At 43.8% G+C, this 27,851-nt stretch overlaps 1 protein-coding gene across 6 annotated transcripts in view; it reads right to left on the bottom strand.

Moving 5' to 3' along the window:
* HIPK2 (homeodomain interacting protein kinase 2) overlaps positions 1 to 27,851 on the bottom strand; it is a 147,703-nt gene that overhangs the window by 41,295 nt on the left and 78,557 nt on the right. For 4 of the 6 annotated variants that reach the window (XM_064514002.1, XM_064513999.1, XM_064513981.1 and 1 more), the window contains 4 exons: positions 4,472 to 4,595; positions 2,267 to 2,386; positions 1,429 to 1,527; positions 374 to 558 (listed from right to left, as the gene is read on the bottom strand). In XM_064514002.1, coding sequence (XP_064370072.1) covers positions 374 to 558; positions 1,429 to 1,527; positions 2,267 to 2,386; positions 4,472 to 4,595 — 528 coding nt within the window. The remainder of the gene's footprint in view (positions 1 to 373; positions 559 to 1,428; positions 1,528 to 2,266; positions 2,387 to 4,471; positions 4,596 to 27,851) is intronic. The other 2 variants (XM_064513985.1, XM_064513992.1) reach the window with 1 other exon arrangement.

Raw genomic sequence — 27,851 nt, 5'->3', positions numbered from 1 at the left:
GCTCCCCTTGCACATAAAGTTGATTACTGCACTAACAATCAGGACCATGTTACTTTGAGATATACTGATACATTCAGCACTAATTGCATAATTTCTTCTGCATTTTAATGCAAACATATGTAATTATTGAATATTTACATAATGAATGTAGCACATTCTGCAGTGTTTTAAATGCCAAGCACCTACAACACAATTCTTACTGCCTTAGAGCTGGCAATCATCTTTTTTTTAATGAGAAAAAGATTAATAGATTAAAATTTAAGGCTTAAACTTTTTAACAATGCCCCTCAGATATGTCTGCTAGGTCTCAACCACAATCCACTTTCCCATTCACCCCCTAATCCAAAACCCAAGAGAAAGGAAAGCCACATACTGTGTGCTGTGAGGGAAATCAAGCAAGTGTGTCATGGTGACAAAAGGATGGTTCAGAGTTTCAATGGGTGTTATTCTCTTATCTGCATCTATCGTCAACATCTTCTTTAACAGATCTATAAACTCCCGCCGGTCTGCCTTTTCCACCAACATATCACTTCCTTCCAAATCTGTTGTCATATTCACCTAAAGGAGAGAGGACAAGGATGACAGCTAAAAGGAAAAAGCAGATGGTCAGGTCTCCAGCAAACTGTGTTTACTCCTGGCTAGCGCACATGTCCTGCAAGCTTCCTTATCAAAAGGAGTAGTTGCTGAAGTCACAGGGAAGACTCCGAGGCTGCTAGTCACACTGTCATCTGGCTTGTGCGTGTCAGATCTCTAGACAGACTGTAAAGTGTTCAGCTTGCTTGGGTCAATGACTAATGAAACACTTAGTCACCCTCCACTGAGGATGAACAGCTTCCATGTGGTAGCAGGCAAGCTCTGGCACTCAGTATATTTATCATATAAAGGACTGTGCAATTGGATACTTAATTATGTGTCCTGCAAGCAAAAAAAAAAAAAAATTGTATAAACATAAATAAAAATTGTCAGGAAATTTATAGAAAACATCTCTATTTATGTATCAAGTGCCAGGAGGAAAACTTCATGTTATTTCATCCATTTATTAAAATCTCTCCTGATCTCAATCCCCCGTTTCTGCATGCCTCATAATGCATGCTACAATATCTGGACTTCCCTACCACAAATGCCAGATACGCAGTTGCAGGAGTGGTTATGCTGGAATTAACTTTCACAGCCATGAGGGATCCATAGAAAGAACTAGTGCTCCTTGCATCCCCACACACCCACATTTCACAGACACCAGGTAAATAGGTAAATTGGCAAGGTAAGCGGGGTAAACAGCGTAAATAGTTTCAATGTTACCATTTTATGAACAGAGATACTAAAGCACAGAGAAGTTAAGCACAAGAGTAGGATACACCAGGAAATCACGTCATCCCCCTTTGCTGGTGCTGCCCAAGAGCATATGAAGCATTCTTGATGGCTACTCACCAGTGCTCTTACCTGTGCCATATCATCCAAACAGTTGAAAATATACTTCCTTGCTTCCTTCGACTTAATCCCTGTCTCTGCCTCATGATCATCTGGCGTCTGCTCAAAACAAGAAAAAGGCACTGAGCAGAACCGCCTTGCAACCAGCTACAGGTACTGTGGCAGCTCCAGCATGTGTCCCACCCTGCCCTCACCAGAGCACCACATGTCTCTTGCCTGAACAGAGAGCCTAAGTGTCATCTCCACCATGTTTATATGACAGCTTTTGAGTCACAGCATGTCCCAAAGTGTTTTATCTCTTCTTTTTCACTTCAGAGCATCCTTGCAGCTATGGCGAGTGTCCCAAGAGACTCCTACACCATCTCAGTTTGAGACTCAGCATCTCATCCTTGCAGCCAGAAGCCCACTGGCCTCTCTCCCTGGGGACTCGCTGCTGAATACAGCACAATGTGTTGCTACAAGTGACTCAAGGCCCATTTGCATTACTAGCTGTTTTGACTGTTAGGAGTAAAATGCCTTTTCTTTTTACGATGCGGTAGATATTACAGCAAATTCTACCCAGGGCAGGTTTCATTTAAATTACCCATCACTTCACTGACTACTTAGGGGAGATTTCGAGGATAACTCTGGACTTAAATTTCCCACAGGGCAGTACCAATGAGGTAAGCTAAGGGTTGCAGACTTCTGTTATGGCAGTTTTACCTCGGGATATACCCACCCCAAGGTCTGTGCTGCATTACAAAAAGCAGCAACCCAGCTCTGAGGTGAACTGAACATCTCCCCACTTCCAACCAACAATTGCAAGGTAAAATAAACAAGGGAATGAATGTCTTCCTACCTTCAGCCTCCACAAAGGATATGGTGAGTCTGTATCCCTGTTGAAAAACCTTGTAGTCTTTGTCCCTGCACTTAACAAATACTCTGCTGGTAAGCCCTGTGTCTGTGAAATATAGCGGATCTGTAAGAGAAGGATGAGAGGTCACTGTTCATCCTGTGAAGATCTCTGGAGGTCTTCCTTGAGGGAGGGCAGGAGGCATTTAAAACAATAGAACAAAAAGGAAAGAGAAAACATAGCGCACGGTCAGATTTCACCAAAAACAAAACTCACTAAAAGGAATGACAGGAAAGAGAATTTCCATATGGCATTCCTCCATCGATCATTTACACCTACGGAAACTCACCCTTAGCATATTCTCCCACAAAGTCTATGGGCAAAGGGAGGAAAGCCTCTAGATTTTGGAAGTCAGAGAGGAAGACTAACCCAGGGATTGTAATGTATTTTTCACTGCCTTGCACCTTTTTATGTCACACACACTTCTCAAGGAAGTAATTTCAATAATTTGATATTATTTGCGCTTAACTTCTGTTGTTTTTCTTTCCCAGCTGAGAGCACAGCCTCTCCGAGGGGCAGTTTGAAGTTCAAAACAGAAAACTATGAAGTGAGTATCTTTGAACTTAGATGAAATATATGTTCAAACAAATCAATACCCTCACAGTGTGTGAAGTACTCCATCTCCATTGCTTACATGACTTCATTTGTCATTGGAGCTACTTCTATGGATTTGACCTGGCTGGCATTTGCACAGCTCGAAGATGCTACACATATGTTTCTAAGATCTCAGACTTAAATTTATTTATTCAAAGCAGAAAAGGTATGTGATTACATAATTAAAGGCTGACATAACATACGCCTGGGGTGGCACATGAAACCTTAACACTGGCATTTCCTGACTTCTGAATGCTTTACTCTGTAAAACTTAATACTCCTCTACTGTAGGAAGTTCTACAGAAGAATGTGAAGCATTTTGGAAAGAAAAGACAGAGAGGGGTAAAAAAAAATAAAGGCATAAAAAGCAGTTGTGGTTTCGAAGACTTCAAAACACTTACAACCCTGGCTCATTCTGAGTGCCTTGCTTGGCACTGCAGTTGCCTAGGTCCACTGCAGCCTGCACACCTTAGAAACTTCAGGAGCCCTTCTGCCGCTCAGCATCAGGGTTGCAAAGCGACACAGGCTGCAGTGAAGGGCCAGGCTCAACCCCTGCTCCCTCACTTCCCAGCTCCCCAGGAGCCTTCACGGTACTTTACTGGAGGAAACTTTGCACTGTGTAGTTAAGCTGCATAGTATGTATGATGATTTCTTTTTCAGCTGTGTGCTTTATGAGTTTTTGGGGGGAGGAGAAAGAAATCTACTCTTCATGCTTGGTATGCGATTTTCAAAGGCTTGCAAGTTTTTCAGCTACGTCTGATTTCCCTTGGAATTGCTAATAGCACTGCTCCCCACTGTGGGTTATTTCACTGCCAAATTTCACCTTTTAAATAGTATTTTTCAGTCAGAGCTTTAAAAAGAAGAGTCGAAGAAACATTTTCATATATGAGAAGCTTATTTATTTATTGCCATGCCTTTTTTAAAAAATATTTCTAATATAAAAAAATACCCCTTTCAGGCCACATTTGCAGATAGCTAAGGTGGTCTGTAAAAATATTAGACTGGAAACTGTTCTTCAGCCTTGACTCTAGAAGCCACTGCATTATCTGTTTCAGAACTACAAGAGGAGCATAAAAGTTTATAGGGAGAGAACCACGACAGCTCATATTAACTAGAACACTACACCACTGTGAACATTCACTTTCTTGTCATTGCTTTTAATATACACCCTCATAAAAGGGATTATGAAATGCAGTAGAGTTCATGCAATCTAACAAATAAACTTTTATTTAATACTTGCTGTTACAGTAGAGAAAGGATGTCTGCTCTGTTCAGTGATTAGAGATATGTACAGAGCTCTCTAGTCAATGGGAATGTTTACTCTTGATTGAGAGCTCACTTAGGTGGTCAGTTCCTAAAAGTCATCGTACTAAATAGCTTATTGGTTACCTAGAGTATGACAGGTGGATAATGAAAAAGTTGACATAAGAGGGTAAAAATCATATGCAAATATCTCCTGTTAGCAAAAGATAAAGAGTTAACATCTGCTCATTCTGACACAAAAAAGAAAAAAAAATCCGTGCTCTTTTCAATATCCAGAGCAACATCTGTACCAACCTGATCATACTCTGAAGCTCCTGGGTATAAAGGCCAGCCCAAGAACAGTTCTGCAATGACACATCCCAATGACCACATATCGATTGCTTCACAAAATGGTAAACCGAGGATGATTTCAGGGGCTCTGCAAAGGAAGAGGTCAGAGAGCATTAGCAACTGGAATGGACCCACTTGGCTGGCATAAAGAGGTCCATGGAAAGAGCTACACTCAAGAAGCTGCTGGCTGTGAACAAATGTTATTGCTCCTGTAGAGTCTAGGGCTCCACTGGCTGCCAGCAAGGTATCTGTTATTGATTAGTCAATCAATATTTATCTTTGTAGAAGAGTCCTCTAGCATCATTTAGTCAAATGGTAGCCCTACTGAGGTCCTACATTGCACAGCTGTTTACAAAGGAGAGAACTTCTGCTTTCTTCATTTGACAGATGGAAAAATGAGGCACAAAAAAAGCATGTCACACATTCAAGGTCACCCAGCAAGGATTCCCACTTGATGCTCTCACACCTAGCTCCTTGTCCTGGTGTGGAACCATGCCAGTTCTTACATCTACCATTCACAAAGCTTGGTGGGCTTGACAAACAGTCAGATATCAAATAATCATTGTAGGACTGGTATAAAATTATTGCTGACTTTTTACACAAATGAGTGTAATGATAAAACAGAAAAATAACATAACTAGATCTATTAGATCTAGTCTTTTCCTCAGGAGGAAATAGCCAAGAAGTCTTCATTTTCAAATCTGTTCTAGACACCTGATTAGATTTCATCTTCCCTTTCAGCTAGAACAGGCAAAAAAGTGGCAGCACTCCTGCTACGTATTTACTGTGTGCTTCAGAAGATGCTCACTGCAGCATGCCTGTTCAGTATGCTCCAGCGTTAGCCCTGCTGAGGAAACAGAGGACAACAGAAAGGCTCTGGCTTCAGTGGATATGTGAAAGGGGTGTCCACGAGGAACAGCCCCATGTGGAAGAGGACGCAACCTCTGCCCACTCCTAAACACTCTTCTGGATCGCTACTCTGGTGGCTGCTCCTTTGCAGGAGGCACAATGCTTTTCCTGATTTAACAACAACCTCCACGTTAAAGTGTAAAATAAGCAAGAACCATCCCCTAGTTCAGACCTCCATAGGACCTTAGGGTGAGGTTCATTTTGCCTTTCAGCCAGGTAAAAGCTGGTCTCAAATCTAAGCCAGGTACCTAGACTTTGCAGTCAATGGAGAAAGAGAAAAAGCTCCCAGAGGGAGATTTGCCCCACCTGTCTTTGGAGAGTTTGAATCTTTCTTCACTGATGCTGAAGAGACCTAAAAGACTAGGTTAGGCAAGCTGCCCACACTGCAATGGCCAAGATGGGATGAGATAAATCCTGCCCTTAGTGCCCCAAATACTCTGCATTTCAAAAGCCACTTTTCTCTAGAAGAATTGGAAGTAATTTACAAATACTGAAAACCCATTATTACAACCCATCTCCACACACACGCACACACACACACACATACGTTCCTTACTTTTCTCACACCAGCCCAGACTTCCACATGCAGTAAAGTACTATAATTCCCATTTTGCAAAGGGAACCCTGAGGCTTCTCTCCTGCTGTTATTACAGATCTTGCAAAACTTTCTTCTAAAGCCCCACTTTCTGCAATCAGGTGACGCATTATAGAAAGAATAACTTACTTTCCCCAAACCTCTAACTATAAAAAAAGAAAAAGGAACACCCAGAAGACAAATAAAAGAAAGAAAAGTGCATTGCTTCAAAACTTTCACCATTTTAAAAACAGCCTTATGACTTCTGGGGCCCTGATGCATATTTTGGAAATGCCTGGGGTTGACTATCGAGCAAGTGCCACTGTCCAGAGCTGGAAATAGGACTCATGGCTCCCAGTTTTCCATCTGCCATCAGGATAAGATCTGACACCAGTGAGATCATACTAAGGATTACCAATCACAGTGGAAAACATTATGTTTTAATCATGCCATTACATAGTCGTGTGAAGACAAGTCTTCAGCCAAGCAAAATGCGTATTTTTTTCCAGAGAAACAAGCAAATGCCCTGTAACAAGAATCCATACCCATCTTCAGCTCACAAACTTCCCTAAATTTGGGTGGACTTGCAATGATAGAAGCCAAAAACTACCTGTTCTCAAGCCAGCAACCCAGAATGTAAAAATTATGGGAAATTCAGGGATTTTAACCACAGGATGCTTTGTGCCATTCCCACACAAAACATGCCAGAAACTTAAATTAAAAAGCAGCATCCTTTAGCTCTTTTTGTAGTGATTGCTACTTTTATACCCCACAGTTCCCTTGCCCATCATCACAAACTTTTCATTCTAAAACCAATCTCTGCTTAGGAACAAGGGGTTAATTTTCCTCCTCTCCTTCCCATTCTGTCATCCCTGTACACTAGTCGACACCTAGACAAAATGCAGAGAGAAAAAGACAGCTATGGTGACCTGAATCTCATTACTATGTAAATCTGGCATTCAAAGCCATCTGCCTCTCCCTGCCTGCCTTCCACACTGTGAACGAAATGTCCCTGGTCACTAATGAGAGCTCAGCCTTGCGTTGCCTGAGCTTGAAATCCCTCCCACTAACTCAAGTGGAGGGAGTGGAGGGGTGGACTGCTGGTGGGATATTCCTGATGTGATGTTGTCTAGAAACCTCCTTGTTCATAAAACTCACTTGTCCTGTTGTCATATACAGCATAGAGCTCCTCCCTTCCCTCCCCACACTTATGCTGACAACGCCTTCGGACTCCTGCAAGGAGGGATAACCGAGAAATTGGGATTTCAACATTTCTGATTTTTCTTAATCATAAATTTTATGCTCTCCGGTGAGTTTTCTCTTCATAAAGTTCCACCTTCTGGAGTACAGCAATTATGTGAGAATTTCTTTTTCATGTAAAAAAAGAAGTTTTGCACCTCCAGTGTTGCAAAGGAAAGCACATAACCAATGTCCACACCATTCAGACATCTATAAGGCAACTAAAGAGAATGCCATTCATTATTTTAAACCAGACCTATCATTGTGGGGAAGGGGAAGTGAAGTATTTTTATTTTACCTTTCTGAAAGCTGGCATTGACCACACTACGTATCAAGCTTAAACATTAGTTGCAATCTTTGCTCACCCAGCCCCAGCAACAAGAGTGCCAGCCATTTCCCATGACATTTATGGAACGGTGATGAGAATCCCTATGTGAGCAGGGCCAAAGGTAAGTGATATGGTGCCTCACACCACAGCAAGCCTTTCCCATGGCTATCTCACAGCCCTGCCTTCATGGCAGGGCTGGCATCCTCCATGAAGGGGGAGGGGCCCTAAGACAAAGACCTGATTATTGTAATTAATCAGTCATTAAAAGAGAACTATGGGTATTGTGTACCACCCAGGCTTCCTGATTTTCAGCTAGCAGGTACCTCCTGTTTGTCATGTGTAAGAAAGAACTGGGATCATCCTAACAGGCAGCAGAAACTCTGCCTGCCCCAGCACCTCTCTGCTAAAGGCTAACACCAAGCCCTTTGGAGGAAGATGCTACAAGTTCAGTATTGAAACAACTTGTCCATTGATAAAATGACTTCCTAACCTCCTTCAGGTAGAAGTTGTTTTATATGCTAATTTATGAATCCATATAGAGACACCTTCTTCACATGTACCTTTAACACACAGAACTCGTTCTCTTAATGTATATACATGTCAACTTTTTAGGACATGGTGAGATCTTGACTTCAATCATATATCGTGGCATGGAGTTCCACAGACATTGCTTTAAATAACCATTTAAGTCAGTTCTTTAAAACCTAATTTCCCCTTACTAAATTTAAATCCGTCACCTTTCAAATCATGTTCCCATGGACAGGGCAAAAGGTAAACACTGAGGAACTAGAATCACCTTTCCTTTTAGCACAAGTTATTTTTATATCTCTGTCATGTTCTCTCCTGTTGGTGTTCTTTCTGAATGAAGCAGCTTCTGACTTCTCAGTTATCCATCCTGTGGATGTTTCAAACCATTTTCACTGCCTGATTCTAAAACTCCTATTCTTGACATGACTGTTTAGAGACAGGTTGAACAGAACGAGAAACAGCGTTAAACATCAAGATATTCCCCAGACTTATTTTATAGTATTTGCAGAATGATTTGGCATTCCAGTCTTCTCTGAACCTAATATTTTGTTTGCTTTTAGAGTGACACTAGGCATTTCAGCAGATGTTTTATCTGGGAGATCCTTTGAGACGCACAGTGCTTTCTCCAGAGGAGCTGTAGTTAATTTAGAACATAGAATTATGTAGAAATAGTCTGTTTTTCCTCTTTCAATGTTTACTGCCTTTCACTATTGCATTGATCTGGCATAATGTTGTCTGTAATCTAGATTAAGTCCCTTAAACATTCCTCACTGTTTTCTACAGCCTAACCTAAACAATTCTCCACACTTAAGCACTTCACTGCTGGTCCACCACTTTTTACAAATAATTAATACATTAAATATCTCTGGTCCTATAATGTGGATGTAGGCCATTCCACGACTGACCCTTCTATTCCTAAAAGCACTCAGATTTAGCTCAGACACTCCAAGAATGATATAATTTTCTTTTTCCAAAGGGAAAGAAAACATTTTCACGTCTTTGCCAGTTCTTATGTGGGATTTCTCCATTTTGAAGCTGGTAAAGCTATATAACAGGGTAAAATACTCTATTAAAGTGTGAACATCAGAGTACTGTAATTATAAATCCAAAGGACAACTCACATGGTGACATGTTCTCCTGGAATAGCACTGTGTGGCTTATGCTCTTTTCAATAAATATCTTCATGGCTGCCCAGTGAGGCATTTTATCCTGATAATACTACTTGTTTTAACACAGATTCACCTAACCTTCTGATTTTGGTGGTGATTGAGTTGGTTTCAAGCCATGCAATAGCAGCTCGCTACCAGATACCCTCCATGTGTGCAGGAATGTTCACGTTTACCATTCCTGGCCAGTTTTCGACGGTGCCTCCGAAACACTCTCACAACAGTAATTCCAGCTTCCGATATTAGATACTCAGAGGGAAAACAGAAAACATCAACCTGCCAACCTTCCTCTCCCACAAGCTTCCTTAGATGCCTTTCAACGAGAGGCACTCCCATCCTGCACACAGAGGTAAAGCCTGGTTTGCAGCTCACACAAATCTCATCACTAGAGACTGAAGATTTCAAAACCACTTATGACCAACCTGGGAGAGACTCAACACCCTCGCCAAAAGGGCCCCAGAAGGGGATCTCCAGGAGAGATGCACCCAGCTCATCCTCCCTTCCCACATCTCCTACCCCTTCCCCAAGCTGAATTACCACCCTGGGCAAAGGGTGACATGTGCCGTGGCTCAGTGCTGGGTCCTCCTGCAAATGCCCCATCGCCCTGGACCTGAGCCCGAGGTCAGTGAGCTGCTGGGGCCAGCATGGGACCGCTTGTGGCAGTGGCAAAGGGGTTCACATGCCGGCAGCGCTTGTGGGCCCCCAAAGGCACAAATGCCATCTCATTATTTACTTGCACCTCACATCTGACTCTGTCCTGCTTTTAGGCCTGCTGCTGGCAGAGTATTTACTTTAGCAACCCTGCTTTGTGGCAGGGTAATTTCATTGTCTGGTGTTTCTGTCAGGAAAATTAATTACCAGTCTAGCTCCCTGGCTTTTTCACCCACATATCACAGGGCATTAAAAACAAATGCCAAAAAAAATTCATTTCCACAGACTTTTTGGAGAGCTTGGCTCTTTCTGAATAATAAAATTCCCTTGCAAGCTGCTGCCTTGGGGGTAACGTACCACCTTTGGTAGGGTCTCACAGGTAAGCATGACTGTCTCAGCACAGTTCTTTGTTGACATGTATATGCACCAGGCAAAAATATCATTCAAAACTTGACACCTCCTGGCACCTTCAGCGCAGGCCGTGCCTACTTCTTGCCTCCAGGATGATGTTTCCAGAAGAAGGCTGCAGGCAGCTGTAGGTGGTACAGTCAGATCCACAGTGCTGCTGTTTGCTGTGCTGATGCACACAGCTGCCCATCGTGTACTTGCTAGGCACACTTGCCAAAGCCTGAACTGCTAAAAGCAGAAGCTTTCATATCGCCATCCAAAAAATCCCAGAAAGAAACAGACGGGCGTGAGGCTGATTCATCAGCCTGACTGGGCACGCACGGATCAACCACGCATGCAGGACTGGCTTTTCTGGGAGTCAGTCCATAGCTGCGAGGGTGCTCACTCTCTGACCTCCAGAAATCCTGAGCAAACCAACCTAAAATAGTGGTAGGGCCATAAACAACAAAAACACACACACATGGCTACCACCAAAAAAAAAAAAAAAAAAAAAAGAAAGAAAGAAAAAAAGAAAAAAACAGTACCAAGAAGCGAGCATGGTGATGACCTCTGGGAATGGCAAATCACAAACAACTATAACCTGTTCCCAGCTTGCCACTGTCATTCATTCCTTGCTACAAACTTGTGTTTTTACTCTTCTCCCAAGTTTCCCGCTCGGTGGTGCAGGCTACACCAAGGTGGGCTGTTTTACTGGCGGCACAGGGGCTGCTTGGTCTCAGCAGAAAAATGACCCTGCTGGGGTGCTTGTGCTCTCACATTCACCGAGATACCTCACGGAAAGAGAAGAAATTGCATCCTTCTTGCATCTAACAAGGATCTTTTATTCAAGTGATGGGGCTCCACCCTTCTGCCAGTTAAACCCTTTCTTTGGCATCTTTATGGATCCTTTTTCACACCTGCCCACCTGACCTTTCATATCCTGGGGAGGTACCCATTTTTAATTACCAAGTACTGTAACATACGGAGTATACTCAGCTCTGAGTTAATGGAAAAGGAGAGTAGATAGCACTTTTTTTTCCCCTCTGTACCTCTCAGATCCTGAGTCACTTCTCAGTGCACAGCTGGAAATGGAGACAGGCCCACATTTTGGAAGTACAGTGCTCTTTCTACCATTTCCCTCACCCTGCCACGGCCTCCGAACACACGGACACCTTGAAGGGGTGCGGACCTCTAATACTGATGACTCCCGTATGCGAAGCCTTCCTTCGCTCCTGGGTTGTACTGTTTCAGATTTCCCGTGTGTGAAAAGGCCAGCTGTCACGGCCAGAGCTTAACATCTACAAGCACTATTCATTCTCTCTCACTCACTCTTTCGCTTTCTCCAAGCAATGGACAGGAGAATTGCTCCAGGTCCCACCTGCGCAAGTCCTCAGCCAGGGAGAGCTGTGCTCACCCTATGCTTTGGCCCCACTGTCAGACCTCAGCATTTCCCCCAGGTTCCCAAGCGCTGAAGTTTCCTCAGGTCAAGGAGCCCATATAAAAGCACAGCAGGAACCCATATAAACCATATAACCCATATAGCAGGAACCCGTATAAAGTGGTACAGTTCTGCGGAGCACTCGCTATGGCCTCAATGAACAGCAGTGGCTTCTGGGCCACTTTGGGACACACCAAGCCAGCAGAATCATGGTGATTGGGCACTGTCCCAGGACACGCTGTCACACCCTGACCTCTCCTAGGCCAGCAGAAAAGCTCAAGCCCAGCTGCCCAGTTACCAGACCAGAAAATTTGAGCATCATAAAACAATTCAGCTGCAGTGCTGGAGAGTTTAATTGACACAGCGATATTCATGAGGGAGGGAAAGGCCTCTTTTGGAGCACCACCAAATCCATCACAGCATACTGCTCACCCACAAAGTTGTCTTGTTTTTACTTGTAAGGAAGGACAGTGTCCCTAAAGGGTGTATTAGCATGCACCCTATTTCACAGGTCAAACACTGATACACCCAGTTTCTGGAAATGACTGAGGGTGTAGCCCGAGAGTCCTTTCCTGGGAAGTCAGACCACCAGCACAACTACCACTAGAGGGTAGCTCCGACATTACATTGCTCACATGGCCCTCATCCATCCCTCAAGACTAGCCTGCAATACATGAAAAAACATGCATATCAACTCAGAGGACTGGAAGCTGAATCCACTCAGCCTTCAGTGCTGGTTTATATTTCAGGACATAAATATAAACTGGAGGCTGGTAACAAGTGAGGTACTACACGGCTTTATCCTGGGACCTGTCTTGTTTAACACCTTTATCAATGACCTGGAGGAGGAGGTGGAGGTTTGCCAGTGACACCGAACTGGGGAGACCTTTCGATATGTTCAAGGGCAGGGCTGCCACCCAGAGAGATGAAAAAGCCAGGCTGGACACCAAGGGAGCGATGAGCCCCTTCAGCTGGCACTCGTTAGATGAGACCCAGACACTGCATCCAGCTCCAGGCCTCCCAGTACGTGGACAAACCAGAGTGAGTGCAGCAGAGGGCCATGGACATGCTGGGGGCTGGAGCAGCCTCCTGCAAGGAGAGGCCACAGGAGCCTCTATGCATGTGCATGGTTCAGAGGTGGCTGTGGGAGCACCTAAAGCAGCACCAGTGCCTACAAGGGGGTCATCAAGAAGAGGGTGCCAGGCTCTTTACTGAGGTGGACAGTCGGAGAACACGACAACAGACATAAATTGAAAGAGGGGAGGATCCAACAAGGCCAACATTTGCACTACACTGACAAGTCACCCTTGGAGCAGGGTGCCCAGGGAGGCTGTGCTGTTTCCACCTTGGAGGTTTTTAAGCCTGAGCAAGACAAAGTCCTGAGCAACCTGCTCTGATATCAGAGCTGACCCTACTCTGAGCAGGAGGTTGGACTAAATGACGTCCTGAGGTCCCTTCCCACCTGAAATATTCTGGTTCTATACTATACTTAACTATGTATCTGTCAACAGCGTGGTTACAGTAATCCTCCTATATCCAGGCACAGTACTGTGTAATGGGGAGTGTTTCAGGGAGCACCAGAGCAGATCTCAGAGTGTTTTTACCAAGTGCATGCACAGTTATTTCTGCCATTTGAAAATACAGTGCATATTACATAAGAATTACTTTTGGAATAGATCAGCATACTTATCAAACAAGCTTCAGGAACCTATCATTACTAAGGATATTTAATAGCAAATAAATCACAAAAGCAGACTAGACTACTTGAGCCTTTACACTGAAGCTCTACTAGGGTGCTGACGATTAAGGGTAAAAATACTCCAGAGAAGCGTATCAGATACTCACTGGGCTAGTACAGACCCCAGGAGGCCATTTGCTCCCTCTCTACCCCACTATAGGACTATCTATGCTTTTGTCGCTCCTGGCAAATGTTCAGCCAGCTTGTTCTTACAGACCTCCCATGATGGAGAGCCCATAAACTTTGCTGTGCCCCAAAGGGCCTCACCTCTTGTAATTTTAAGGAATAATACAGCTGCACATGGCTGACTTTATGTCATACTTAATTACAACTTGCTGTCAATCTGACATCAATGTAATACATGTGGAAAAACACAGCTTAATACATGTAGCTTGACTTTGTTTATATCCAGTTTTCTGCCAAGCTTCACTTCCTCCCCTCCTCACCCTCCCTTTGCCTCAATATATATTCAGTACCTATAACCTTGTTTACTTCTCTAACTCTCTCCTGCTACTTCTTTTTTCTGCCTCATCTTTTCCGCTCTCTGTATGCGCCTCTCATGGATTAAGAGAGTGATGAATATCATAGACAGAATTTAGGAAAGCTAAGGCTCCCTGCCCTCACTGAGCGGGTGCACACCCTGTGCCTGCAAACGCTACGGGGGCGAGCAGGCAAATGCAGACTGTGTGCTTGCAGCTTTACCAGCCCGGTTTCATACAGACATTTACATACCAGGCACCCAAACGGGATCCCGATGCTTGCCAACGACTGTCAACACAGGGCTCTCATGAAAAGGAATTTCCATGGGTTAATCCTGGACCAGTTTCAAGCTAACTGTAGCAGTGTGTCCCATGCATATGCCACTGCCACAACACCTATCTTGGGATTAAAAAACCTGGATTCAGCTACAAATAGAGGAGACCAGATATAAATGGGGGGGAGGGGGACAGATTACAGGTCTTGTGGGTCTTCTCCTCTCCCCCTGCACCTTCCTTTCCCTGCTGAGGGAATCTGCACCGCTCTGCTCTCACATACACATGGCTTCAAATTGCACTGAAGTTAGACAGGGCCTGAAAGAAAACTTCCTGTTCTCTTCAGTAAGGGCATGCAAGCAAATGACTGAAGCCCTGAGCTGGAAAAGGCAGCACAGCTGTTTGTGGAAACAAGACAAAAGATTTAGAAACAGTTGCTTTTTACCCTCTCTCCCATGTCAGGCTGTTTACAGAAACCAAGGGATGAAATTTTGCAGACAAAAACACTGAGAGCAGCCTGTCAGTCTTGGAGGGAGGGAGGGAAGGAGGGGAGCGTAGGCTTCTTTCAGGATTATGGATCATTGCTAAATTGCTCTATCAATTATTAAACCTATCACTCAAAGCGCAGTAACCAAAATATAGCAGATAAAGCCTTTCTCATCCTCTCTCCGCCAGCTGCTCTCCTCCTTCTAAAGCCAGAGGGGAATGAAAATTCCCGTAGTTTATATTTTATATACATCATTTTCCCTGTGCCTTGAAAATAAAAGCTCTTTCGGACAAGGTACAGTAGAGTGGAGCCTGGGGCAGGAAGATATTAAAGGAGGACTTGCCCTTTCTATTAGCAGACCCTAGGAATAAAGCAAATCATTCCAATCAATATGACTTCTGAGCGCCGACAGGTTAGAACATTTATCTGCAGATAAATCAAGAGGCAGGCCACAATCATCAATAGCTGTTAGCTCCCATTTGCCCTTGCCACTGGATGGATCTCAGATCAGCTGCACAGGAGGTACGATCCCACTAAAAGATGGGACACAGTCAAGAATTTTGCATTTGGTCTGGCTAGAGGCACTGCAGAGAGAGAGAAGCTGCAAGGAAACATGATGGATCAGAGAGGAAGTACTACAGCTGGTAGTGCTGATATGGAATAGAAAGTGGGGAGGAGGAACAGGACCTGCTATCCAGAACAGAAAGGCTGCCATGTGGCTGCCAAATGTCTGAGCGGACATAACTGTTCAGCAGTGCTAATACGCAATTTCTGGAGTCTCCAGTTCAGCAAAGCCCTTTAACATATGCATAACTTCGAGCAAATAATTACCTGAGTCCTCTTGAAGGAGGTGGATACAGTTAAAGTTAAGCAAACCTTTAAGTGCTTTGCTGAATCTGAATCCTCTGGCAAGCCTTTCTTGCACTTCAGCTGGGAATCTTAAGAGGCAAGAGAAGCTATTAAGCCCAATAAGGGAAAAGAAAGCTGGGTCTTGGTTCAGCCAAGAGACACACTAAGCTCATCCCAGCCTGGAGAGCATCTTTGTACAGCCCTGGAGGAAGCCTCACCAAACTGATCACAATCATGCTTGTCTGTTTGGACTCAAAAATGCAGAATCTGTCAAGTTCAGCAGAGGTGCACAAAGCCGAGCACCACTATCATCACCCGCGATGCTTGTTAGCTCCATGTTAGCACCCCACACACGCATGGGGTGATGCAGGAACAGCTACGTTCAACAGAGTGTGACCTTCGGTTGTTCTCTGAAACAAAGGGTAATGCATAGAAGGCCAAACTGGGGTTTTCCCAGGATGTGGAAGAAATGAGAGAATAGAAAAATCATAATTTGAAAACAAAAGCCCTATCCATGCCAGGCAGTGAAGGGATTAGCCACAATGTATTGGGTGCAGAGATTCCCTGAAGGATCTGCCCCCTGAAGGAGGCATCTGATCAAGGGGGGAAGAATGCCAATTATGTGCTTCCATTCATGCCACTGCAATGAAAGCATAATTCTCCCTCCACTTTCTGACCCATACTATGCAATCTATGCAAATCCAAGCTGTTCTTGTTTCCCTCAGAGCCAAATGTCAACCAATGCCAAAGCTGGCTCTAACTTTTTGTTTTCCTTTTCAAATCTATTGTTTTCACTGTTGAATATTTAAGACCTTTTGTTGTTGCTGTTGTTGTGTTTCTCTGGAAAAGACAGAATAATTAAAAAATCCCAAAGCACATAGATACAGTCAAGAGTTGACTTCTTGTCACATATGGCCTCCCATTCTTCCATGCTCAGCTCCATCCCAATCCCTTATCATCACTATCCAGAGCCCTGGCACATACCTGCCAAGTGAACCTCCTCGGATCTGATTTGTAACATTCCCTGAGATCCCTGTTCAGAGCAAATACTGGAAGTTGCACCACGCTATACAGTGGTTTTATGGGATTAGCCTGAATATCAAGCCGATTGTCAATACAAAGCTCCAAATGCTTTCTACCTTGGCAAACATGGATATTAACTACACTCAGGCCGTGATCCTAAGGTTGGCTTCACAGAGCAGGTTGCAGGTCTGAAGCTAAAAGTGTCAAATTACTACAGCCTGCCTGTATTTTTTTCTTTTAATCATGTCCACTAGCTGATTTCTAATTAAACAAGAAAAGATGGACAAAGTCAAAAATAAAGTACTTATCCTGCCTGCTCCTCAGAGAAAGGAACGCTGCCCTTTACTTATTTCTGAAAAGCCACACAGATTTAATATTATTAATAACAACTATTTGTATTTATGTAGCATACAGTCCCAGTGGAGACTGGAGCCCTATAACACTAGACATTAAAACATGACATGCTAAGAGACTGTGTCTGTCCAGAGAATTTATGATCTAAAAAGATTCGTGATGACACTGGAATGGATTGGTGAACCAATTTGCCCAAGATCGTACAGAGAGATAGTAGCAAAGCCCAGAAAAGAGACAGAGTCCTTCAGAACACAGTCATATCTCTCAGACCACAGTGCCTTCTATTCATGAAATTCAAGAGTAATAATAATAATAATGCACAAATTCAAAGGTTCTTTCAAGGCAGATAGTTATTACTGAAGCAAGGCAGATTTTGAGGTGAAATGACCTGTAAATATCATGCAGCAAGATAGTAGCTGTGTCAGGAACACAGTTCATGAAATTCAAGGCCCAATTTAATGCTCTGCTCAGTGAGTCACAGAATCCTAACTAGACTGTTTGCTCTAACAAGAAATTTTATGTAAGCCCCAGCAGACCAACCAATTTGGAGGTACACATGACTGGGAACAGAAGAAGTATCCCAGAGCATATTGAAGTTGTCTGTTTCTGCTGTAGAGAGTTGAAATCTTCCGAATTTAAGTCAAGCCCTACTAGAATAAACACAGACCACAAAGCAAAGTGCTGAGCATATGATAAAAGCTCTCTGTACAAATAGCAGGGCATAGCACTGAGAAGAAAACATTCTTCTTTCACAACATTACAGAAACATGAATCCATTCTGAATTTAACTTCTTTTTATTGAATTTATACTAGAGCTAACATCTGGAAAGTTTAATTGGGGCCCTATTACGTGAGGTGCTGTAGAAAGACACAAGAAAAGCAGTCCCTGCTCTAAAAGAAAGCCTCACAACCTAATTAGAGATCCCTGGAAATACAAACTCTGGGACTTGTTGCTAACCATCTGCTCAGGCGGAATCTGCAACTGGGCTGCACACCAAGGGCAATTGCTAACCCACGGCTGCCTACAGCTGGGGTCCCACAAGCACAGCTGTACTGCTGGGCACGAAGGAGGCCACAGATGCCAGCAGGCCCACTGGGAAGCCCTGGCAGCCTGGACTACTAATATCCCCCTGTCAGCTATATAAAGAATATAATAAAGTAAGGCTTAGGCAAATCTTCAGGAAGGACGAAGGATCACCGCTAAAATCTCAGCCTGCCTCTACCACGCAGCTTCCCTAAGCAAGGCAGCACATGATCGCTCTTCCCACATGCATCACTTTGCAGCCTGCTTCAAGTGCCCCGGGCTTTCCGAGGGCTTGTGGGCAGCCAGCGCCACATCTGCGGCGAGGCCGGTTGGCTCCCCGCCATGCCGGACCCACGTCACCCCATGCCATGTCCCCCACCCCAGCCCTTCCCTTCTCCTTCCTTCCAGCCCCTCACTCCAAACATCAGTTTGTTTCCTCTGAAGATCCCCTCCGCCCCCATCTCTCCTCTGAGATTTTCACTACCCGCAGCTTCCAGCCCAGAGCCTCATTTTGCTCCATCTCTCATTTGTCCAGCGCCTGCAGAGCAAAGGGACAGGGCAAGCCCAAAACAACACTTCTGGAACAGCATTTTCCATGAATGCCTTCTTCTGCCTCCTCACTCTCCCTACCGCACAGCAGAAAATTTTGGTGAGAAACAGAATAGAGTAGTTTTTTCTGGATTTCCTGCTCTGTGAACCCAGGTGGGTCAGAACTGTTCTACAGCTGAAAGGGGGCACAGTCAGTCGTAACGAGAAAGGAAAATACCAGAGGACTCCCTAAACCCTGTAGTGCAAGCACAGCAAATGCCATTTCCAGGCACAACTCCATCAAGCACCCCACTAGGAAGGCACCAGTCACGGCCAGCAGCTGCCTGGGAGCAGCCAGCCAGGGCACAGCTGAGCACAGCCCCGAGTTGCACAGGTCCACAGTGCTCCAAACCAGACCTTATCTTACACATAGATGGCTGCTACAACATTTTAGGCCAGAAGACTGCAGTTCCCCTGATGCCAATCACCCTTTGTCCGGGCATAGAAGAGATTCCTTGCGGTTGTATCACAGGAACAACTCTGATGTTAACCTTTAATGGTAAACATCTGATAGAAGTCTGGCAGAAAAACAAAATATAAGCAAGAATATATGTGTGTGTGAAGAGTTTAGAAAGAACAGCAATGCCTGTGGAAAGCAACACTTCAGAAAGATTTTAAAATAAATTATTTCCCAAAGTGAGTTCATTCTTTATTTAAAATAATTACACAGAAAATTCAATTGTTCTCCAGCACATCTCTGTACTGAATCAGAAGACTAAATTCAATCAGTAAAGTGTGAAACAGATGAATTTAAATCCATAGCAAGTGCAAATTTCAACACAATTTTAAGTAAGGAGTTGCTCCCAACACCTTCATAATATGTCAACACATAGTCATATATTTGTTTCTGGGACTCTTCAAATGTCTCCTTTTACAGTTTCATTTTTTTCTTGCCAAAACAAATTCTTAAAGCTACTCTGATGTTCTGAAAAAATATAAACATTTTCTGCATGTTAAAATCTTAGGTGGCCATGGCATAGAAATTTTGGAGATACAAAACTTGTGGAAAAAAAAATTACACAAAATAAACTTTTCCTTCACTTAGCCACAGAAGAATGGAATTTGGAACGATTCCCATCTGATTAAATTTAACTTCTAATTTGCCCTTGGATCTCACTGCAGTATGGATGTCATTTCTTAATTTGACTGTTTTACAAGTAGCCAGTACTGTCCTTGTAAAGGGTGAAGAAATCCCCATATATCAGGAATGCTTTTGGCTGAGGGGAAGTTCAGTAATTACTCCAGAGAAATAAATACAACAATCAAAAGCATTTCCCAGGACATGAATGCAAAGATCCACCCTTTCTTGAAAGAAAGGACTCTCTTATGTATACATTCATATCTTCAATTATCACAACTGCATGTAAACCATTTAGCCTTCTAAGTCAACTGCGCAGTTCAAGAACATTTCCTGGCATTCTTCAATTTTTTTTCCACACTGCAATTTTATCTGGTGCACATCATATGCTTCCCTCCAAAAGGCCTGGACCAAACAAAGTATCTTGCTCCTGATGGAGGAGTTCAGGGTTTATAAACATTGCTGCAGCTCTCAGGAAGCTCATCACCTGAGGGCCACATTAGATATTACTGAAAGCACTGAGTAGGTTAGGGCTTGATAGGTAAAACCACAGTGCGTTCAAGCAGCAGCGGAAACAAAAGGAGAAACACCTCCACTTAAGGACACTTTTACCTAGTACTGTGCCATGAATCGTAAGCACATAAACTTGCCACCCCAACATCCCAGCCCAGACAGCCTCCCTTCTCTTTACCACAAATCTTAATATGCACCTTAGGTCCCATCACCTCACTCACTGCACCTGCCCCTATTTCTGTCCCTAAAGCTCCGCCTACTTCTTATTTTAGTTCTCGAAATCGTTCTGTTTAACCAGAAACTCAGCAAAGTAGGCGCCATTTTTAGTAACGCTACTTAGCATTACCTCGATGGATAAGCTATCTCCGATTGGGAAGGGGCAGGACTGAAGGGTCATGTCACAAGGTGTAACTAATTATCTGCAATATGATTTACTACCAACACATGGCAATATTTAGGGCGCAATAATAAGGCTGTACACCAGCGCTTTACTAACAAACAAGATGGGGAAGGGACTAACTATATTTCCTCTGTTATTCTAAGGGGAGGTTCACAAAAAGGTTAGCGAGAGAACAATGTAGGCCATCGATCACAGAGACGGCTAACCTAGAAAGGTTACTGCATGCTCCAGCCTCATTTTTCACATCTATAATTACCCTGCAGCCTCCTCCCGCTGCCTCTCCTGAGGTCCCACCCATTGCCAGGCACCAAATACAAACCACTGCTGCTTTATTAATTATGCATTTTGTTTACACTTGTCATTACTGCCCTGCAGCATGCCACAGTGGCTGAAGGATTAAGCAGCCTAACTTCTGCAGTCCCCACAGAGAAACATGGCAAGGAAAGGGGGTTGGGTGGGTTTCCCATCTTTCTAGTGTGTTGTAGAAGTTCTCACCTCTCAGCAGGGTCTGCAGAGGTAGAGGTGGGATGGAGGTAGGATGGAAGCAGGTTTTTAGGTTTGCAATGTGATACAAAGAGGCAAGGTAGAGCGTGTAAAGGAAGACTTTCCATTCATGAAAGGTTCAGATTTGATTTAGGATCTTCATCTAACTGAAACAAAATGCCAATATTGCTGAACATAATTAGCACCTCTTAAAGCGCAATTCTACTCCAAACAGTGCCTGTCTAAAAACAGCATTGCTGGGCTCCTTGTTTACTGCATCTCCCTGATGCTGGATCTGATTTGTTCAGTCTAAAAGAAAAATTATGATTACTTCTAAGTACCAGTCCTGCAAACCCAACCAGGCTTCGAGAGCCGCACTGGAATCATTTCTTTCCCATTTATGCATGCAGACACAGGCAACCAAATTAGAGTTGTGGAGAGATGGGCGAGGGAAACACAAGACAATGATTTGAATACAATGAATTTGCAGGGAGCTCAGTATGTTTCTACTCAAAGTATAGCATCATGTTTCTGATATAGGGAAGCCTGAGTTTTTTTATTTTTTAATTGTTTTTTTGCTTTGGGGAAACCTAAAATAGCCTCCTTTGAGAACTTGCGCTCTATAATCACCATTTCTTCCTTCTGCAGTATTTCTGGATCCAGGATTTTCAGTTGTGGAATAGTAAATATGTATATAATAAGGAAACCTTCTACTGCACCAACAACACTGAGAAATACTTTAAGCCTGAGATCTGAGAACTATGTTCTGTTCCTGTTCTTTTTTCTGTCCAATCAGAAATTATAATTAATTCATGCTCTAACAGTACTAAATCATTATTTTCTAATTGCAACCGTATCTGCAGCAGAGCTCTATGTTGATGCAAAGTGGAACTGAAAAAAAGTTGCTGACAAAAGTGAAAAGCCTGCATGACAAATGCCACGCAAAGATACAAAGTTGTATCAATTTCCTGTTACGGACCTCAAAAGTTCATACCCAGTTGAGGTTTATGAAGAAAGAATCACACTGGAAAAGCAGTACTAGTAGTCTCAAGAGGAAATGAAATACATGATTTCTCACGAAAAAGAAACAGAACAGTGAGAGCCTTGACTGTTCCTTTGAGTTTGCTAAGCCCCGAGGCACTCATCTCAGGCTCCTGATAAAAACCTAGACACTGGTAGGATCCAGAAAAACCAAAGATCCTCCATATAGGCAACAAAAACTGAAAGTGCACCACCTGCTGCCCTCTGAGGCTAACTCACCGTGTCAGACATTACTGTGCTCAGCTGCACCAAAATCGTCTAACACGCTTCCAGATGCTTGCAAAGGGATCAAAATCACAGAGTATCAGCCCATCCTAAAGCTTTATTTCTGGGGTGGACCAACAATGGACAACTGAGAGGACACTGGAGAAAATCCACAGTGAACCACAGAGGACCCAGGTTCCCATGTCCCTGCGCTTCTGTGCTAAACCTTCCCTTCTCAAGTTGCTGAGAGATCCTGACCTTTTCTCCAGCAATTCCCCCTGCTTCCCAGTGCCTACTAGCATACACTGCCTTCACCTGAGGTTACCCTTCACCAAACATCCAAGAAAGCAGCAAAAGGTGGCTGTATGCTGTGGCATGGATGTTCCCACTATGGGAACCCCAGTTCAGCTCTTCCCCTCCTCTCTGTAATTCCCTACTCTACTCTGGGGAGTACCTCTCCACCAAACCCCAATGGTTTCCTTCACAGAGTCCCAGTGACTAGAGGTGATCCTGGCATGTCCACCAGACCCAACAGGCAGCCAAAATGAATAAAAAACCTATGCGAACCACTGACATTTTATGTTGATTTCCATCCTACACACAACCAAGAGAGGAGTCATTCCTCAACAGCGATCAGAGATATCATCAGCATGAGACCTGGATACCTGTTAAAGGGATTCTGCATTGCAACCCCCATCCCCAGCTGGTGAAAACAGCCAGAGCTCCTTTGAAGCCACCAGAGCAAAAGTTGCCTACACCTATCAGGGCTGCTCTCCATTCCCATCTGAATTGGTTGTGCAGACTCTCATTACAAGTAACCTTGACAAACTCTTGCCTCATTTTTAGATTATCTCCTTTCATTCGTTGGGGAGGGCCTGACACATGGCCCATGTCAGCACAGTACTGTTCCTCCCCATAATCTGCAAGAAGCTGTTTAATTGTAACCTCAGCAGCACCTGAGGTTTATAGGTTTACCTGCCTGGGTATAGTTTGCTGGACCAAAGGGGAGAGAGGGAGACCAGGAGAGGTGTAAAGCTTCTGTTCTTGAGGATGCCCTTAAGATCCTGAGGGACATTAAGAGGAGAACAGAAGAGCCCTTATTGTTTCCAAGGTGATTTCTAAGAAAAATTGAGAGTCTGATATACATATACATATATATATATAGGCTGAGCAATGGGAACTTTCTTCCCCCACCATTTAAGTCAATTTACATTTTTTTTTCAGGTCTGTGATGTACACTGGAATGTGCACTGGGGGACATCTCTTGGTTATCTTTTTAAAATTCCATTATTTATTTATTTGCTGCAGAAACAAAGAACAAACAACTAAGTGGTACAGAGCCATGCGATCTAGAGTACAGCAAAAGAGGCAAAGACCCTTCAGGACTCATACAGACCCTCTGAGAATCCATTTCACTCTCTGTTAGAAAAATCCCTGCTTTTCCACTCTTCCTTGAATCAGGAAACTAGATGAGGCAAGGATTAATTAGCTGATGTTTGTAAAGCCTTTTGAAGATGAAGAGTCTTATTTTTATTTTCAAGTCTCTCCAAAGAAAAAAAGAAAAGAAATTTTTTTTTAAAAAAAGGCCACTGAAAAACTTCTGCTTTAACCAAGAGGTTCTGTGAGCAGCAGAACCAAAGGGGTTTGGTTTCCTATGGCCCATGGGTTTCAGCATTGAGCTCCTGTGCAGAGACACTGCTATAGCTGTATTGCAAGTGGCAAGCTGACACTGCAGCCTTTCCCTGGGGCACGCATTAACAGGGTCTCTGCCCAGCTGCCTATTTTCATGAAACTTGTAGAACTTAATACCATTGAAATCTCTTCCCCTGCATCAAATTGTTTGAATTTGTCCACTGGATTCAAAAGTTAAGAGGAACATAGCTGCAGAGCGATCACATACATCTCATTTCCTTAGAAAAGCAAATGCAGAAGGCCATTGAATACAAATGGGGAGCGTCAGGCTATCCAGAAGGTGGGTTATTTTCTTCTGGTTTGTAAACTGCAGAAGTGGTTTATCTTTTTTAAACACTTTGCATCTGTTGTTGGTATTTCAGTATCTCCCTTTAAGTTTTTTCTTTTTTTTTCTAAACTTCCCATGTCCTTGGCACCACGTGGATGCACTCAAAGGAAGAGGCACATTGTGGTGCAGGACACGGTCTCTCCAGCAGCTGGAGACTAACAGCAAGCTTACAGGTGGGGGTCCTGCCCTAGGAAGCCAAGAATAGCAAGAAGAGTGATGAGGATTGCAGTGTATTAGCAGAGCTGTGCTTAACACCTAAGATACGGATAACAACGAGCTGTTGCAGGTCAGCTCTGAAGGGAGCTGGCGACACAGAGGGTGAAAAGACATTACTGCATGCAGCCCGTTAGTGCGCCTTCAGCTCCATGCTCTCACCACAATCTCATGACCACCAAAAATAAACAGGATACTAGCTTCGAGGTATCCTGTTAGATAACATCTAAATATTCATCTGAATAATGATAACTCATGTCCAACACCAGATATATTTGTTTCCCTGCTAACCAGGACCAGCAGTATCTGTCCTGAGCCTGCTTTGACCTATTGTTCCCTTTTCCTGCTATCAGCTCAGTGAGGCGCAACACACCAGAGCTGTGAGGTCCTGCATAAAAACAGCCATCTGGTGAAGGGGCAGGAAGAGCCGGTTAAAAGCAGAGTAACTCCACCATATGGGGAAAATAATTCAGTTGGGCAGTGTAGGAAGAAGCAAACCCTATTATAATAATTGTGTTGCCAAGTGATGTTGCAGACTTGTTTTTTTCCTCGTGGCTTGTGCGTTGATTAAGAACAGAGCTTCCTCCATAATATGGCACCGTCCCCACAGCAAGATCAAACTGTTCCCTTAAGCATCGTGGGATTACCAGGTTACCACCAAGGCTTCCCAAGCGTGAGCTGGCAACACAGGCAGGAGGACTGAGCAATCCATCCCCCACGCTGGTTCCTCCATCATGAGTCAAAACCCTAAGACTTTGGGAAAAGGCGACTTGGTTCAGCTCTGCGGCCTTGGAGAAAAGCTGAGGCCTCAGAATTAGCTCAAGAGACAACGGCATTCCTGGCAAGCCCAGGTTTGACAGACTTCTGGCCCTCCAAAAAGGCACCATTACCAGCAACAGGCAATACAACCCTTCTGGGGGCTAAAGCACGTCTTAACACAGGAATCCCAGCTCTCCTGCCCTCCCTCAAACAGCAGGGACAGAGCAACTGAGAAAAAAATCCAATTATAAATAGGTTCTTCTAGAACAGCTCCCCATCTTCTTCAGATGTTTCCAAGCTGTAGTTAAAAGGGTACCAGGTGTGCAAGCTGCAGAAGTGCTCCTCACTGCCAGTCACCCCGCCGAGCAAAGGCGATCCCTCCCCCGAGCTCAGGCTGATCAGCTCCCCCTGCAGTAGCCATTACTATCTCCGTTCCTAGGGTCCTGTAATCAGATTATCATCACTAAGAGCTAACTACGTGCAAAAGGGTGAGTCTGGCAAGGTCCCACCCCAGCCCTCCTGTTCAAGCCAAACACCCCTCTCGCCCATCTCTCAGCCTCCAAGAAGCCAGCAGGTGAGGGATCAATCCATCATCTCACTCACTGCCCCCTCAAGTCACAGATTTATTAGATAGCCCCCCAGATAGCAGTGTAAAATAATGTGATAACAACATTACCTTGATTAGCATAGGCTGCTGCCGAATTCTGCACATGACACAGAACAGATGCATAGGCCAGGCTAATTCCGGGGATAAGCAAGGATCTGAATTTTAAGCACGCCCGCCACTCTGAATTACGGCAGGTAGCTGCAATTCCCAGCCTCTGAGGGAGATACGTTCTTATTGAATCATTTGTTATAGACGTGTTCTTTCAGGTGGGAGCAGCTTAGGTCCAAGTTCAAGGCTCTGAGGTTTTTTTGGGGGGGGGGTAAAGAACTTGCTTTCTTCCCCTTTTTTCCTTTGTTTTCTCCCTTCGCCTCCTTTTTTTCTGTCTCCCTCTAATCCATTCCTATGCTGTGACTTTCCATAGGGCTGCATCTCTTTCCAGGCATGCACGGTTGTAACAAGAAGGATTTTCTTGCACAAGCAGCCTTGCAGCTTCCAGCTGAAGGTGGACCAACCCTCTAACACGTACTGAGGCACAGCCGATACAGTGGGAAGTACAGCCCCTGCTGCTGACACCTCTCTGAGGCAAGCAGAATCCCAGTCCGAGGCCAGTTAACGTATTAGCCACTAATTCTGGATAAAAGGAAATTTATTTGCACAGCGCTGCTTAGACAAGACGAAAATCTTAGCTTGTCCCTCCTCCTTCCTCTGCCCTCCTTTAATACCTTATTAATATTGTACGCCAGCACAAGCCAATATGCAAATAGAGCTCTATGCAAATAAGGCTCAACGCAAAGACAGCTGCACTTATTTCAGTATGTTAGTGCAACTCCAGAGGAATAGCCAGGGGAAAAATAAATCACATAGATGATACAGAAAGCACGTCTTAACTTCCAAATTCCAGGGAGAAGGCTGTGTGTATGTGTCTCTCAGAGCAGAGTTCACCAAGTTTCATCAAGGAGATAACGTAGTTAATACTCTGCTAAATTACAGGCTGCAATGTTTTCTTTCCGGGATGCCAAGAGGATTGCCCTCTTAAGTGTCTAAGGCTCCATCCTGCAAAACCTACTTTTAAAGTGGTCTTAAAAGTGCAACTCAGCTCTATAAAAGCAGTATTGTCAACTCTCCTGTTCATTGTTTCTCTGTAATCCCACATCAGATATGCTTAGTTTCTAGACAGAAACCTTTTCACAGGATTTCCCCTAAGCACAGTCCTGCAAACAACAGCCCTGGATTTGAAAGTCAATCACTTCCTTCCTTTCCCAGGCACTGCTACCTGCATAGCATTAATCACTGCTCGTGATCAACAAGTCACCAGGTAGGGCCAAAGAAGTATTTCTACTGACACTTTTGAAGAGATATCTAATAGGATGAAAAACTTGCCTTGATGCATATGCTGTACAGCCCCTTGGAGCAGAGTTTGGTCAAGGATGATCACAAAAGCTGCTGATAACTACTATACTTCGCTGCAACCAGAATGAACTTTCATTTAACTGTGAGAAAGTCAAACAGCAGGTCAGCCGTTGGGTGCAGAGGATATTAGAGGATATTAGAAAGACTCAAGCACTTTGCATTTCTGTAATTTCTATAGAGAAAGCTGTTGGCTTTTCACAAGCTTTGATAAAAACAAGCATAGCTTATGAATCCCATTTTATAGCTGGGAAAACTAAGAGATGTAGAGGTTAAATAATTTAGATGAGATCAAACAAGCAAACTAGAAAATAATTTCATTTGTTCCAGCTTTGTATGTTAATGACAAGACCACTCTTAGATAAAAGTGCTAAAGTTTATTAGTAATACATATCACTGCAATTTCTGACCTTGCATTCAGAAATATTTAGCTGCAGAAAGACAGCTGAGAATGCATAAGGTCACATGGAGTACTTTCTGAGAACAAGAAGTCCAAGGAATGTCATTTTTGTTGAAGAACTATTTGGAAACAAGGTTCCCATCTGGAAAGCTCATGTGCTAGAAGTGACAAAGGAACCAGGGCA

The sequence above is a fragment of the Dromaius novaehollandiae genome, chromosome 1 (assembly GCF_036370855.1).
Source record: "Dromaius novaehollandiae isolate bDroNov1 chromosome 1, bDroNov1.hap1, whole genome shotgun sequence".
NCBI lineage: Eukaryota > Metazoa > Chordata > Aves > Casuariiformes > Dromaiidae > Dromaius > Dromaius novaehollandiae.
This window is presented reverse-complemented; position numbering and strand designations above follow the sequence as displayed.